Source organism: Calliphora vicina, chromosome 5 (assembly GCF_958450345.1).
Source record: "Calliphora vicina chromosome 5, idCalVici1.1, whole genome shotgun sequence".
In the NCBI taxonomy this organism is placed as follows: Eukaryota; Metazoa; Arthropoda; class Insecta; order Diptera; family Calliphoridae; genus Calliphora; species Calliphora vicina.
Window position 1 is genome coordinate 69,851,563 of NC_088784.1, and position 15,008 is coordinate 69,866,570.

The 15,008-nt window shown below is 30.7% G+C and overlaps 1 protein-coding gene across 1 annotated transcript; it reads left to right on the forward strand.

Annotated features, from left to right (window-relative positions):
• Positions 1-7,094: 7,094 nt before the first annotated feature.
• Cpr49Af (Cuticular protein 49Af) lies at positions 7,095-11,931 on the forward strand. The gene is made up of 2 exons (XM_065513377.1): positions 7,095-7,298; positions 11,391-11,931. Exons 1-2 carry the CDS (start codon positions 7,189-7,191, stop codon positions 11,659-11,661), a joined length of 381 nt encoding a protein of 126 aa, XP_065369449.1. The 5' UTR covers positions 7,095-7,188; the 3' UTR covers positions 11,662-11,931.
• The last annotated feature ends 3,077 nt before the right edge of the window (positions 11,932-15,008 follow it).

The following is a 15,008-nucleotide window of genomic DNA, read 5'->3' on the forward strand; positions in this document are numbered from 1 at the left end:
CGGATCGTCATTATTTTTGATTATATTGATAGATCTATTTATTAAGAAAATAATAAAAAAATAAGTAAGAAAGTATGGTCGGTCAAGTCCGATCATATAATACCCTACACTAAATAAAAGAACAAGAACATTTTTCTTTTAAAATTTCAATAATTTATATTTTTGAGTGATTTTCGGAAGTGGGCCTTATATGGGGGCTATGACCAATTATAGACCGATTACCATGAAATTAGGTAGTGTGATTTATGTATATATGAAAGTTTACTATGTTGAATTTTGTGAGTATACCAACATTTTTAAGCGATTTATGCACGTTAAAGTGATTTTCGGAAGCGGGTCTATATGGGAGCTATGACTAATTATGGACCGATCGTAGCAAAATTTGGTGACATGAATTTTGTATATATAAGACTTATTTGGAGCGCAATTTGTGGAGATACATTTATAAATTAAACATTTATGACCGATAAAGTCCAATTTCGGAAGGACATTTGTATGGAGGCTAGGTGAAATAATGGACCGATTTCAGCCAGTTTCAATAGGCTTGGTCCTTGGGCCGAAAACATAATATGCACGAAATTTGATCGAAATATCTTCAAAATTGCGACCTGTACTCTGCGCACAAGGTTTACATGGACAGCCAGCCGACCAGACGGACGGACGGACATCGTTTAATCGACTCAGAAAGTGATTCTAAGTCGATCGGTATACTTTAAGGTGGGTGTTAGACCAATATTAAGGGCGTTACACACATCTGCACAAACGCATAATACCCTCCCCACTGGTGTAGGTTATAATATTGCATTTAGAAAAATTTGCGCATAAACAGTGAATTAATTTTTTATTTGCGAATAGCTAACTCACGAAAACAATTCCTGATTAACGACACTATTTTCAAATAAGATTTTAAGCATTGCCATATGTTTTAATGTTTTTAGTTTATTAAGACGTTTTTAAAATATTTCATTGTGTTTTTGCATTAATTGGATTGCAAAACAAATATGAATTTTAGATTCTATCATTTTTGCATTTAAAACAAGTAAGAAAGTATGGTCGGTCAAGCCCGACCATATAATACCCTACACCAAGTAAATGAGTAAAAATATCTTTCTTTTAAAATATCAATAATTTATATTTTTGAGTGATTTTCGGAAGTGGGCCTTATATGGGAGCTATGACCAATTATGGACCGATCACCATAAAATTAGGTCGTGTGATTTATGTCTATATTAAAGTTAACTATGTTGAATTTTGTGTGTATACCAACATTTTTATGCGATTTATGCACGTTAAAGTGATTTTCGGAAGCGGGTCTATATGGGAGCTATGACTAATTATGGACCGATCGTAACAAAATTTGGTGACATGAATTTTGTATATATAAAACTTATTTGGAGCGAAATTTGTGTACATACATAGATAAATTAAACATTTATGACCGATAAAGTTCAATTTCGAGGGGACATTTGTATGGGGGCTAGGTGAAATAATGGACCGATTTCAGCCAGTTTCAATAGGCTTGGTCCTTGAGCCGAAAAAGTAATATGTACCTAATTTGATCGAAATATTTTCAAAATTGCGATCTGTACTCTGCGCACAAGGTTTACATGGACAGCCAGCCAGCCAGCCAGCCAGCCAACCAGACGGACGGACGGACGGACATCGTTTAATCGACTCAGAAAGTGATTCTAAGTCGATCGGTATACTTTAAGGTGGGTGTTAGACTAATATTTGTGGGCGTTACAAACATCTGCACAAACGCATAATACCCTCCCCACTATGGTGGTGTAGGGTATAAAAATTATCATATTTTGTTCAAAAATATTACTACCAAATTATTAAAGTTTACCATCCGGCATCACATAAAAACAAAAAATTTCCGACTTGTAAACAGTGAGTTAGTTAATTGCAAATAATTTTGTTGTGTAGTATACATAACCTGATCTGATGAGTTTTAGCAAAAAGCGATATAGGAAGGATCAATAGAAGAGAAGAGTCAAAATTTAGTATACATCAAACATTTTCATCTATGACGCTAAATATTTTAATAAATGAAAGAAATAAACTTAAAATTAAATTTAATCTTTTATTATTTTAAAAAATATAATATATGTTTTTAAGTACCTTTTCCTTTTTCCTATAAATTTTAATTTTCAAAGTTTTTTAAAATAATAAAAGATTAAACTCTAAATTTAATTTTAAGTTTATTCAAACTTATATATGTATTTCTTTCTTATGTTAAAATGTCCTAGCATACTTTCAATCCACAAAATGTGCCCAGCGCCAACTTATTGCACAGAAAAAACAAAAATTCAAATCAAATTACAAAATTCATGAAGTCAATTGAATATTTTATTGAAATGGGACCTATCACAAAAATCAAACAACAAAATTTGTAAATATTTTATTGAAAAAAAATTTTTTTTTCTTATTAAAATATTTTAACTATCAATGAAACATATTACAGGTAGGCCTCCATTTACGCGGTTTGTTGGGCCCAAAAAAATTGCATGTAAATCAAATTCGCGTAAAACGAGGTTCTAATTTAGAACGAAATGCTTTTGTGGGGCCAATAACTTTTTATTTCGCGTAAAACAATACATCAGTCACATAACAAATAAGAAATTGGGACCTAAAAATCGCGTTAAATCAAAAATAACTTAAATGCAAACGGACGTTATTTGTACTTTTAAAAACTTAAAACAAAAGTAAAGTAAAAAACTGAAATAAAAAAAGTTCTTATCGAAAACTGCAATTAAAAAATCAAAATATTCCAATGCATAAAACATATCAAAATATAACACAAAATTATAAAAATTAACAAAGCAATTTCAAAATAATAAAAAAATGCATTTAGTTTTCAAAAAAATCTGTTATTCGCATCTGTGTTTTCCGTTTCTTGTTGTTTATTGCCGCGTTATATAAAAATCGTGTAAAAAAAGTCGCGTATTTGAAAAAATGGTTGCTAATTAGAGTTCGCGTTATACCGAATTCGTGTAAATAAAGTAACGCGTAAATGGAGGATTACCTGTATTTGAAATTCTACATAAAATCAAACAATATTTTTAATAAAACCGTACAAACAAGTTGTTGGTTTTGAATAGATATTCAAACAATATTTATTACTAAATCAATTAAAATATTAATAACATTTAAATTCAAAATCAATAAATATTTTAATTAAATAAACAATATTTTCTATAGAAACTACTGATATACACAATATTTTCTATATAAAATACTGCTATAGATAATATTTGCTATACAAAAATACTGTTATACACAATAGTTTCTAAAGAAAATACTGTTGCACACAATATTTTCTATATAAAATACTGCTATACACAATATTTTCTAAAGAAAATACTGTTATACACAATATTTTCTATAGAAAAACACTTTTATACACAATAGTTTCTAAAGAAAATACTGTTAAACACAATATTTTCTATAGAAAATACTGTCATTCAAAATATAAATTAGTTTCTGCCAAACTTACGGACTTTCCAGCAAACGGGAATCCAAGTTATATGGATATTGTTCACCTGTGGGAAGATAAACCAGTTTTCACATTCATCTTAATTGAAAATCTATCGTATTACCATTTATGTCGTATTCTCCCAAATTTCTGTCATAGGAAGCTAACAACGTCTGCAATTATACCGGAATGTTTAACAATAACATAATAACGAATTTTAAGTTCATACATCTATCTTGAATCTTGAGGAGTTAGAAAATATTTTGTTATGTACAAGTGTTGTCTATTATTTTTAATATTATAAAAATGTATCACGAAATGAAAACGTACTTGATTTTAAGTACATTATGTTAAAATATTTACAAAACCAATAGACGTTTCTGATTATTAAAAAAAGTTGTTAGCATTGTTAACCATAAAATTTAAAACCAATTAAAATAAATAATAAAATACAAATTTGATTTCAAATATGCATATGTTTGAATATATTTTAGTCATAATTTTGTCTGTGTAATAAGTATGTGTAACGGTTATATTTTTTCACTTTTTGCATTTTCGATACCGCCAAGGTTAATTTTTCTTCGTAATATCAAAGATAAATGCTGAAAATTAAAGCAAAATCGGATAACGTTAGAGTTTGCACATTTTATTTGAAGTTTCGAGATTTGGATAGAAACAATATTATAAAAAAAACTTCAATTAAAAATTGTTTTTATATTTCATTTATATTTAAATATAAGATAAATAATGTTCTGACAAAAAATCATAAAATGTGTATCTCAAATCCCAAATTTTACATTTTGAAACATCTTTTAAGCTAAATTTAAAAAAAAAATACAAAATAATTTTTCGATTCTAATAAAAGTTAAATGTGGATTAAAAATGTAAAAGTTATGGGTTAGAGTGGAGTCTAATATTTAATTTCATATTATTTCATTGAGTTGATTTTTTACGTGTTCGTAATTTTTAATTTCTAGGACATCTTTTATATCTGTCGTAAGATTTGTAAAATTCCTCGAAATACGCCAATTTCAAATCGTTCTTCACGCTAGCCTTTAATAGTTAAAATTTCAATTTTTAATCCTCAATTAGGTTTATTGGAATCGATAACAATTTTTGTAATTTTTTGAATTTCTTTTAAAAAAATGTCCGTGTCTGTGTCCGAAAATAAAAATGTTTATAAAGAAATGACAAATAACAAACAAATATTTTCGGCTAATCTAAAAAGTTTGACGACCAAGTATTGGAGGCACTCCAATACTTGGCTTGATTCGTTCTTGACCTCAAAAAATGAGCAGTTCTTTTGGTACGGAATCCAAATTTTGCCAGAAAGATGGGATATGGTCATTAGGGTCACCCGTGTATGAAGAAAAATTTTGTTTAAGTTTTTTTTTAATGGGCGGTGACAAAAATGTGCCAAATTATAAATATTTTCATGTTACCAAGTTTGGCTGAAATCGGAAATAATTTTCTGCCTCCGGTTTCATGTTGAATTTTTCAAAAATTTAATTAAAAATGACAATAGAGCATGATAAGCAAGTTAATTCTAGGTAACTGTATTTATTTGTAAAAATAGAAATCAATTATAATTACATACATATAAAGGTATTTATAGACCACAATACTGAGTATTAACACTTTTCAAATTTAAAATATTATTGAAGTCATTCGTTATTTCAAGAAATATTTTATTTCTTTGCTGATTGATATTTTTTCATCATCTATTATGCAGCAGATATATTTTGTATAAAATTTCACTTTAATTTCCGTCCTCTGTCTTAATAACATAGGAATCAGTTTGATGGATTTTGTTGAAAATATTTAATAATTTTAATCAGATTAACAACAAATGAACATAATTGATATTAAACATAATAACTGACACACTTTTCAAAAAAAAAAAATCAAATACATAATTAAAAAATTTTTTAAGGAAAACCTTGTGTTAAGATTTTTTCGATCTCACCCCTTATATATGAACTTGAATGAATAGAAGAATTTTTGAAACTTTTTTAGTGATATGAAAACGTATGAAATCGATGAAAAAAGCATATTAACCCATTTTTAATTACGATTGGAGTGGCGAAGCGAATTATTTGATTTTTTTTTTGTCAAAATCATAAACACTTAAGAAATAAAGAACAAGAAATGTGTTTTTGACCTACTGCAAAATGCTTGCATTACAAGGTGTTTTATGTTTCATATTGTCATTCAAATAAGGCTGCTACTGAAATATTATAAAAACTAGCAAAACATAAAAAAAAAATTCTTCAAATAAAGTTCAAAACTGGAAACCAGGTTTCAAACTAGTACATAAAGGAATTCCAAAGCTAAAAATACAACTATTCAAATAATAAACAATTTCGAAATCCAGTCGGAATACAGTAAACAAAAATACTAACACCCAAATAATCACAAAGAGTTTGCGTTTTATAGAAACTAAATAAAGTTTAAATATTCAAATGAGTCTTTCTCTCATTCTTTTTCTTAAAATAAAAAAAGAAAACAAAATTAGTCTCGTCTTAACTTTTTATTATATAATTAACATTTTTTTGGCAAAACATTTGGCAATATGAAATTAAAATGATTTACGGCCAATTATAGATACTCTGTTAATAATATCAACCTTAAGTCAGAATAAATTATAATAAAAATCAACTAAGTGAAAACAACAAACTAAACTGAAAATAGTGTTAATATGGCAACGGTGAGCAGCAGTAGAAGATTAATATTTGCCAAAATAATTTAGAATTAGATTCTTGATTCCCTCACAACTGACACACAAACCCAAAAGCCAAAACAGTTTAGAAATTAAAAAGAAAAAGGCCAAAATTTATGCAAATTATTTTAAAACATCGATAGATAGTATCATCAAATGTATTTATGTTGAAACAAAAATGTGGTTTCAAAGCAACTTTTAACTCTTTCTAAATACATGGAATAAAATAAATAACGAAAAAGAAATAATAATAAACTTGATTTTAAACATTTGGGATTAATTTAAAATAATTATGATTTTAATGGCGATGATGCTGCTGCTGATGATAAAAACAATCATGATGAGATCTGACTAACTGATAAGATTTAATACGTCAGTTGTTGATGTGTCCAAGTAAATTGTTTATACGACTGATGATTGTGTCAAATTTCACACCCAATTTGTGTGGAATAGAACACAACATAGCTTTTTTTTAGAGTCGGTTCAATTAAAATCTAGAACTTTTAAATACAAATCGATACAAACGTTTTAAATACTTTTATATATAAATCTATTTGTATATATTTATTTTGTATGTGAAAAGTTAGTCTGTTGCCAAATAAGTTTTGAGAGATTTTGCTGCTCAAAACAAGTTCAATATTTTATAATTTTATTGATATTTTTTTTCATCTTATTTTATTTATATTAATTCTATAAAATAATTTTTTTTTTGGTTCAGGAATTTTTGTATATGTTTTGTTGGTTTTTTATTGTGTTATTTAGCAGATTTCGAAACAAAACTGTATAAAAGCCTGATATTTAGTTTAAATCTTGTCATTCGTTAATTTGAGTTTTAGTGATTTAATTTGTTAACAAAATAAAAATAAAAAATACAATACACAATTCACAATTTTTATTTGCATGCAATATTATTCCATTCTTTACTAGAAAATTTATTGTTATTTTAAAAGAAATTTGACAAAATTGTTACAAAAAATAAAATAAAATAAAAATGAAAGTAATCGCTGTTTTGTGTTTGTTTGCTGCCGTTGCGTATGCCAAAGAAGTTGAATTAATCTCACATGAAGCCATGGTGGAATATGATGGCAAATTTCATTACCAGTAAGCAATTAAATAAGCAAATAGTAAAATACTTGCAAATAATTAAAAACTATTAAGAATATGTTTGTGAAGAGTTCCTATTTAGAATTTTGAAAAGTAAAAAAAATAAAAAAACTAGCATGATTAATTGAAGTGTGTTAAACGATTTAACTAAATTTAAAGATAATAATTTAAAATATATGTTACAAAATTGTGTCAGTTATTTTAAGTAAGTGTGAATGGGTACATAGCCGATTTGGATCTAAATGGATTTAACAAATGATGGTAGAACATTTTTGTATATATTCTATAAGAAACATTAATGTGTCTAGTTCTGTGTATCTTCTTTATAAAAAGGTATAATTGAAATAGAATGTGTGAACAAATTATAGAGGACTATCGAAGCTTCTAGAAAACTAAGCCAGTAACTATGTAGTTGGAATATGGAGTGAGCAAAAGGCTTTCAAAATGCATCATACCCGATGGTGAATAATGGGAATGGAGAATTTTTTGTTTGTACAAATATGAAGTGGATTTCAAACTTATTCGGCCATTCTAATGCATGTATGATCATTAGGCCGGGTCGATTTGTATGGAGGATCTAAAAGTAAAAAATCGTATAGCAGAAACGTAATCTACGGAAAATTCTAAGAAAGTTTCCTCAAGAAACCATAGGTCTAAAATCAAATCCTATCTTGCGCATTTCGTCATTTATCCAATAAAAAAAAATATTAAAAAAATATATATGGAAATATCATTGGATAAAAGACGAAATGCGCAAGATAGGATTTGATTTTAGACCTATGGTTCCTTGGGGAAAATTTCTTAGAATTTTCCGTAGAATGTGTTTCTGCTATACGATTTTTCTTGAAAAAAATCGACCCGCCCAGTGATCATGGTTTGGTTTCTATTCCAGTGATCAGCCCAAAAATGCAGAAGAAACCATACCAGACTACCTCGATAAAAGATATGGGTTTTGTAATTCCGTTTAATACATCAAAATATTTGTCGCAGACCCATGTCAAGTGAACCAACTTTTGAAATCGATGTCTTCCGATCGGGAACAAAGGGAACAAGAACACTCTGAGTTAGAGTAGGTCGAAATTTGGACCCTTTTTTATTTTTTTGCTCAAAAGAAAGTTTAGGGCTATTCCTTTAAGAGCTTTTTGGTCAAGATATACAATTTTTGATTTTATTTTTTTTTTTGCAAAATTAAAAACTTTTTTGCTTTTTTTCAAAATGGCTCCTATCGACCAAAAATGTCTTAAACGAACAGACCTAAGCTTTCTTTTGAGCAAAAAAAATAAAAAAGAGCCCATTTTGAAAAAAAAAAAGTAAACAAAGTTTTTGATTTTTGAAAACAAAAAGTCAACAATTTAAAGTATTGAGTTACAGAACTTACAAAGACCTAAGCTTTCTTTTGAGATAAATAAAAAAGGGCCCATTTTGAAAAAAAGTCTAAAAAGTTTTCAATTATGGAAACAAAATGGAAACAAAATGTCAACAATTTTGATTTTTTCGAAAGATTGAAGAAATAGCTATCTAAACTATTTGGGACACATTTTGCTAAGAACAATAGGTAATAAGTTGCATGAATGAGAAAAACACCCTCTAACTCAGAGAGTTCTTGTTGAAATATTGTGTCTGAATTACTTCCAATAGGACTAACTAACTAAGCTGGTTCACTTGACATTAAATCCCCCATATATATTCGGGGTCCTTATAAAATTCTAATACGATATAGCTATTTCCGTCCGTCTGAAAACACTATAGATCCCAAGCTAAAGGAACCGGCAAACCTTATACAACTTTGCTCAATTTAGTTCTAAGTATTCCGAAATTAAGGTATGGCGAAAATTGGGCAACATTTGTCCCTAGTCCCCATACAAGGTCCCCCTCAGAAAATGACTTGAACATTCATAATTTTAAAATTTTTAGCTTTCATTTTGAAACATTTGTACAATATAATTTTAATCAAAGTTATGGGCATTGTTAGCTATGACCTTTTCCCATTTTTATGGCAACATATTGATTGCGAGCCAAAAGAACTGCTTATCTTTTGAGGCCAAGAACGAATCAAGCCAATATCGGATACTCTGTTCCGAAGTGAAGCGTATACCAGAGAGAGCGTGCTGCATCGATCGAAACAAATAGTAATCGCACGGGATAAGATCTTGAGGTAAAACTTCCCAACCACTTCATTCTAAATACTTTTTAACTAGTATTGCAACATGTGGCCGAGCATTGTCATGATGAAATTATACTATTTTATGTTCATGCCGCATATTCTGGACGTTTTTCGGCCAATGCTCGCTTCAAACCCACCAAACACATACCTTAGCGGATATTTGGCTTTGGAATAGATTCGATTGGCTGGGTTGGCTGGGCTTTTACATACGATCTCTTACGTTTCGGGTTATTATAATGAAACCATTTTTCAAGATCTCTCCGCTTCAATTCGTCTATCAAGATCTCTCGGCTTCAGTTCGTATGCTTGCAAACGTTTTGAAATTACTGCTTGAGTAGCTCCCAATGATTTTGCAACCTCTTGTTGAGTTTGACAATAATCTGCATGTAGTGACTCCGATTCTTGGTCTTCAAAATTTTGTTTGGCTAGCCTGGGCAATATTTGGCTTCCATATAAAAATCACCACTACTGAACCTTTTCACGCACGTTGAAACTTATGGAACACATTCATCATGACTTTGGTGAGCAATTCTGACCTATCCAATAAATAACTGTAGCAATTTCCTAGATCTATTCATTTATTTTGTTTAAATAACATTATGTTTTAAACTTTTTTTGGTTGCACCGATATTCTGATCAACAGATAATATCCCTCTTGGCCCTATTGACTTACATAGCTAGATCGTCTTCGAATTTAAAGGGACCCACTACCAATATTTCGATGTATTACACACAGAATGACAAGATCAATATACCACCATCCATAGAATAATTACATGGAAGGGAAGGAAGGAGAGAGAAATGCCAATGAAACAAATTAAACAAAGTTCCCAACAGCTAAGCAAGTTGTCAATGTATCCCTTATAGACAGTAATAGTCACTATTGTCTGATCACTTGGGTGACTCCAATTTGTATATTTTAGATTATTTGACATGTATGTGCTCTTTATAGTGCAGAGAGAAGACAATTGGTTACTTCATACATCCGAGGTAATCTATCGAGAAGGCAATTGTCACTATAAAATCTATATATACTTTTTTTTGAGGAATTCGTACAAATTGTGTTGATATAATTCTCATACAGTTTATTTTATTTTTACTTAAGTATACGGACATCCCATGTAACCTTGCGTAAAGTCAGTTTAGTGTCTCTAAGTAGTCAGTTTAAACGTTTATTTTGTACTACACTTTAAAAATTTTTTGTTTTATCCACTAAAAGTAATCTATTGGAGAGTTGTCTGAGTAAGGTTTGTTTACAAACAATCGGTTATTGGACTGTATTTAAGGTGAATTAGCACCCGTACATGTCAAAATAACTGTAGCTGATCAATTCACTAGCTAGTAAGGTAACTGACTTTACGTAACGGGTACATGAATCCAATGAGTTGACTACTTTGGACCAGCTATCAGACAAACTCATTGAGATAATTAGCCAAGTAGCTGGTTATATAACTAGTTGTCAATCTAAAGGATCGGTAAAATCACTAGTTCGGGACAGTCTCCTACAACTGTCTTTTCATACAACTAGGTGATACAATAAAAAAATACATGGCATTAGGTTTTTGACTACAAACTTAGGTTTTATGCTCTCAGTTACCATCTAAATCCTTCGGAATTTACAAATTAATAATTATATAGTCCATTTTATGAAAGAACGCCTATAGCATAGGCAATTTTTTACTGGTGATCGGTCAATTTTCATAATATTTTTCATACACATACTATGGAGTGATCTTTCGAATGATGGCTACATTGGGAATGTGAAAATTGAAACACCCTCGATCAATGTTTGGGAAATCTATCCTGGAATTCACGTTATTTATTATTCATAATATAATTATTTGAACTAATTTAACGAACATTTGCATTAATTCTTTTATATTAAAATATTTACTAAAATTCATATTTCTCTCTATTTTATTTAGTTACGAATTAGGAGATGGATCCAGAGCCACACAAGATGGTGTTTTAAAACAAGTCGATGCCGAGCATGACGGTGAGGCCATTGAAGGTAGATTTGCATTCATAGCTGATGATGGCCATGAATATGCCCTCTCATATACTGCTGACGAAAATGGTTACCGTCCAGTAGGCGCCCATTTACCTACACCACCACCAACACCCGACTCTGTGCTCAAAACATTGCAATACTTAAAAGAACATCCATATCATAAACCCGAGGGCAGAAAGTATTGAAATTGAGAAATATTTTCGCACCCCCTCCCCCAAAAAAACATGTATTTTTAGACATAAACCTAATTGTGATTTAAGATATTATTTTGTTGTTAAAAAGAAAAATTATTTTGAAAAAAAGAAAGAAAGATTTTCGTGATTGTTAAACAAATAGAAGTGATAGAAAAACAAAAACAAATACGACTGATAATAAAGAAATAAATTGTTAAAATATTTAAATAATTGTGAATGAATTTATTATAACCATAATAAACCAAAAAATATAAAAGTATATTTTTATATTATTTCTCAATTTTGTGAAAATACGTCACGTTTCGTGCAAAAGAATGGCTAAAACCGAAAAAAACCAAACAAAACATAATTAAAATGACCAAAAGTTTATTCACCTGTCAACATATTTACTTTGAACAATAAACTTGTAGTAATAAATTTATCATTAATAGACAAAAATCTTTGTTAATAATTTTCGAGTCGACCAGTGTAGACGTGTTTATTTCATTTCAGTGAAATGTTGGAAAAAAATAATTAAAATTCGTGACATAATTTGTCATCGTTTGCCATTTGAAGTTATTATTACATTATTATGTTATACTCCGTTATTTACTCATTAAATTAAACGGAACAAAACATCTTCGAATGTATGTATAATATGCAAGTATGAACAGACTTCTATGATACCCTACAATTTTGATACCCTGGTTAACTTTGACACAGTGTTGATAATTTTGTATTCAAAAAAGTTTCATCAGAGTTGTTATTATACCCTACACCACCATAGTGTGAAGGTATTAGATGTTTGTAACGACCACAGATATTAGTCTAACATCCACCTTAAAGTATATCGATCGACTAAGAATGAGTTGATTAAACGATGTCCGTCCGTCCGTCTGGCTTGTGCGCAAAGTACATGTCGCAATTTTAAAGATATTTTGATAAAATTTGTTACATACCACATACAGGTAGGCTTCCATTTACGCGGTTTAAAGTATACCGATCGACTTAGAATCACTTTCTGAGTCGATTAAACGATGTCTGTCCGTCCGTCTGGTCGGCTGGCCGGCTGTCCATGTAAACCTTGTGCGCAGAGTACAGGTCGCAATTTTGAAGATATTTCGATCAAATTTGGTACATATTATTTTTTCGGCCCAATGACTAAATCTATGGAAACTGGCTGAAATCGGTCCATTATTTCGCCTAGCCCCCATACAAATGTCCTCCCGAAATTGTTTAATTTATATAGGTATCTACACAAATTTCGCTCCAAATAAGTTTTATATATACAAAATTCATGTCACCAAATTTTGTTACGATCGGTCCATAATTAGTCATAGCTCCCATATAGACCCGCTTCCGAAAATCACTTTAACGTGCATAAACCGTTTAAAAATGTTGGTATACTCACAAAATTTAACATAGTAAACTTTCATATAGACACAAATCACACGACCTAATTTCATGGTGATCGGTCCATAATTGGTCATAGCCCCCATATAAGGCCCACTTCCGAAAATCACTCAAAAATATGAATTATTGAAATTTTAAAAGAAAAATGTTTTTACTCTTTTACTTAGTGTAGGGTATTATATGGTCGGGCTTGACCGACCATACTTTCTTACTTGTTTTTTTTTTGCAATTTGAAGTAAACATATTTATTGGAATTAATGTGGTCTTTAAGCTTTACCACCACCCAAAAACGTGATCCGGGGAGCAGATTTTCTTCAAATAGTCAATGCTACAAAGCATAATTGGGTCATATGACATACATATATATATCTATTTTTATAGTGCAGCGAGAATAAAATTGATTACTTTATACATCCCAGTTAAACTACCGTGAAGTTAATTGTCACTTAAGCGTCTCTAATAAATCTAGCGTGAGTAATTCGTACACACTGGTTTTATACAAATTGTATTGACATAATTCTCATACAGTTTATTTTCTTTTTGTTTAAGTATACTGACAACGCATGTAACCTAGCCTGAAGTCAATTGTCACTTTAGTGTCGCTAAATAACCTAGAGTGTAGTCACTTTAAATGTTTATTTTATACTGAACTTTAAAATATATTTATTTTACCCATCAGAAGTAATTTATTAGAGAGTTGTCGGAGGAAAATTATTTTACAAGCAATCGGTTATTGGACTGTCTATGATGTATATGTTAAAATAAATAGTTATGTTGTTGATCAAATAACCAGTTAGGTAACTACTAAGGTAACTGAATCTATAAAACCGGTATGTGAATTTAATGTGTTGACTACTTTAGCCCAAATATCGGACAGTCTCATTGTAATCTAAAAGGGTCATATGATCCCTTGACTTTGAACCGGTTAAACGAATATTCACATTTTAAATTCACCAAAAAAAATGCGGAAAACCCAGGTTATTAGGTTGACCGGTTAATAATCAAAGTGAATTTTGTTTCTCAAATATTTTGCAGGAGGCCCTTAATAAGACTTATCAATTAGGTGGGTACGCAGAGTGGCTTTTTATATTAAAAGCCTTTTTGAGGCTTATGACTGTTTCAAACTGTGGACAATTCCCCCCCCCCCTTGGGGCATGTTTCGACATCTTAGTGACACTCCACACTTTGATGTTATGCTTCAAGGTTAAATATGGAGTGAAACCGAGACTCCGAGGTGCACGGACCTCTTTCCTCGGTAGAATTTAATATTTTTAAATTCGCAGCTGACTTGAGTTTTATCAAGTAGTTTGGAGAACCTATGGCCCCAGGACTCCGGTCCTGTAGGATCATTGACGAGGTCACTTCGGGTGATGACGAGCTGGCTATGGTTTAAACCCAAATCGCGGGAAAAAGATCGTTGGTTAAAGTACTGATGTTTGGGCTAGTGACAAACTTCGGAACACCAAATGCATCTTCTAAGTGCTGTTGCTGAATACAACAGCGCCATTGAAAGTAACAGATAACAACTATCATTGTGCTCAGAAAATGTATTGAGGTAGTAACATTCGTGATGTACTGGTAGTTGGGCTTGGTTCTCGGTCGAGGTCAGAAATGTGTGTTATAGTACGCACACTCTAACTTTTATCGACTGGAAACTTTTGAAGTTAGAGACCATACATCAGACTGGTTTACCAGGCCGGATGTTGCAGCTCAGGTAATTATCCTAGGCTTGTTAGTTGATTAGCTAGCTACGAATGGCAGGGATTAGATAGCCCGAGCTCTCGAGCAAGGGGTTTGTGCATTGATCTGTGCAATCTTTGTACAAGAATTTTCCAATTGAGTGTTCTTTGCAAGTCATTCAATGGCGGTGATAGACGCATTGTTTCTATCCGGTGTTTAGTCCACCGTGAGATAAGGCCCACGCAGCAGATGAGACACGACTTGTG

Excerpts from the sequence above, each read along its gene's own strand:
- Cpr49Af (XM_065513377.1), top strand. The coding sequence starts at position 7,189 with ATGAAAGTAATCGCTGTTTTGTGTTTGTTTGCTGCCGTTGCGTATGCC. Across the intron at positions 7,299-11,390 it reads GATGGCAAATTTCATTACCA|TTACGAATTAGGAGATGGAT; the intron begins GTAAGCAATTAA and ends TATTTTATTTAG.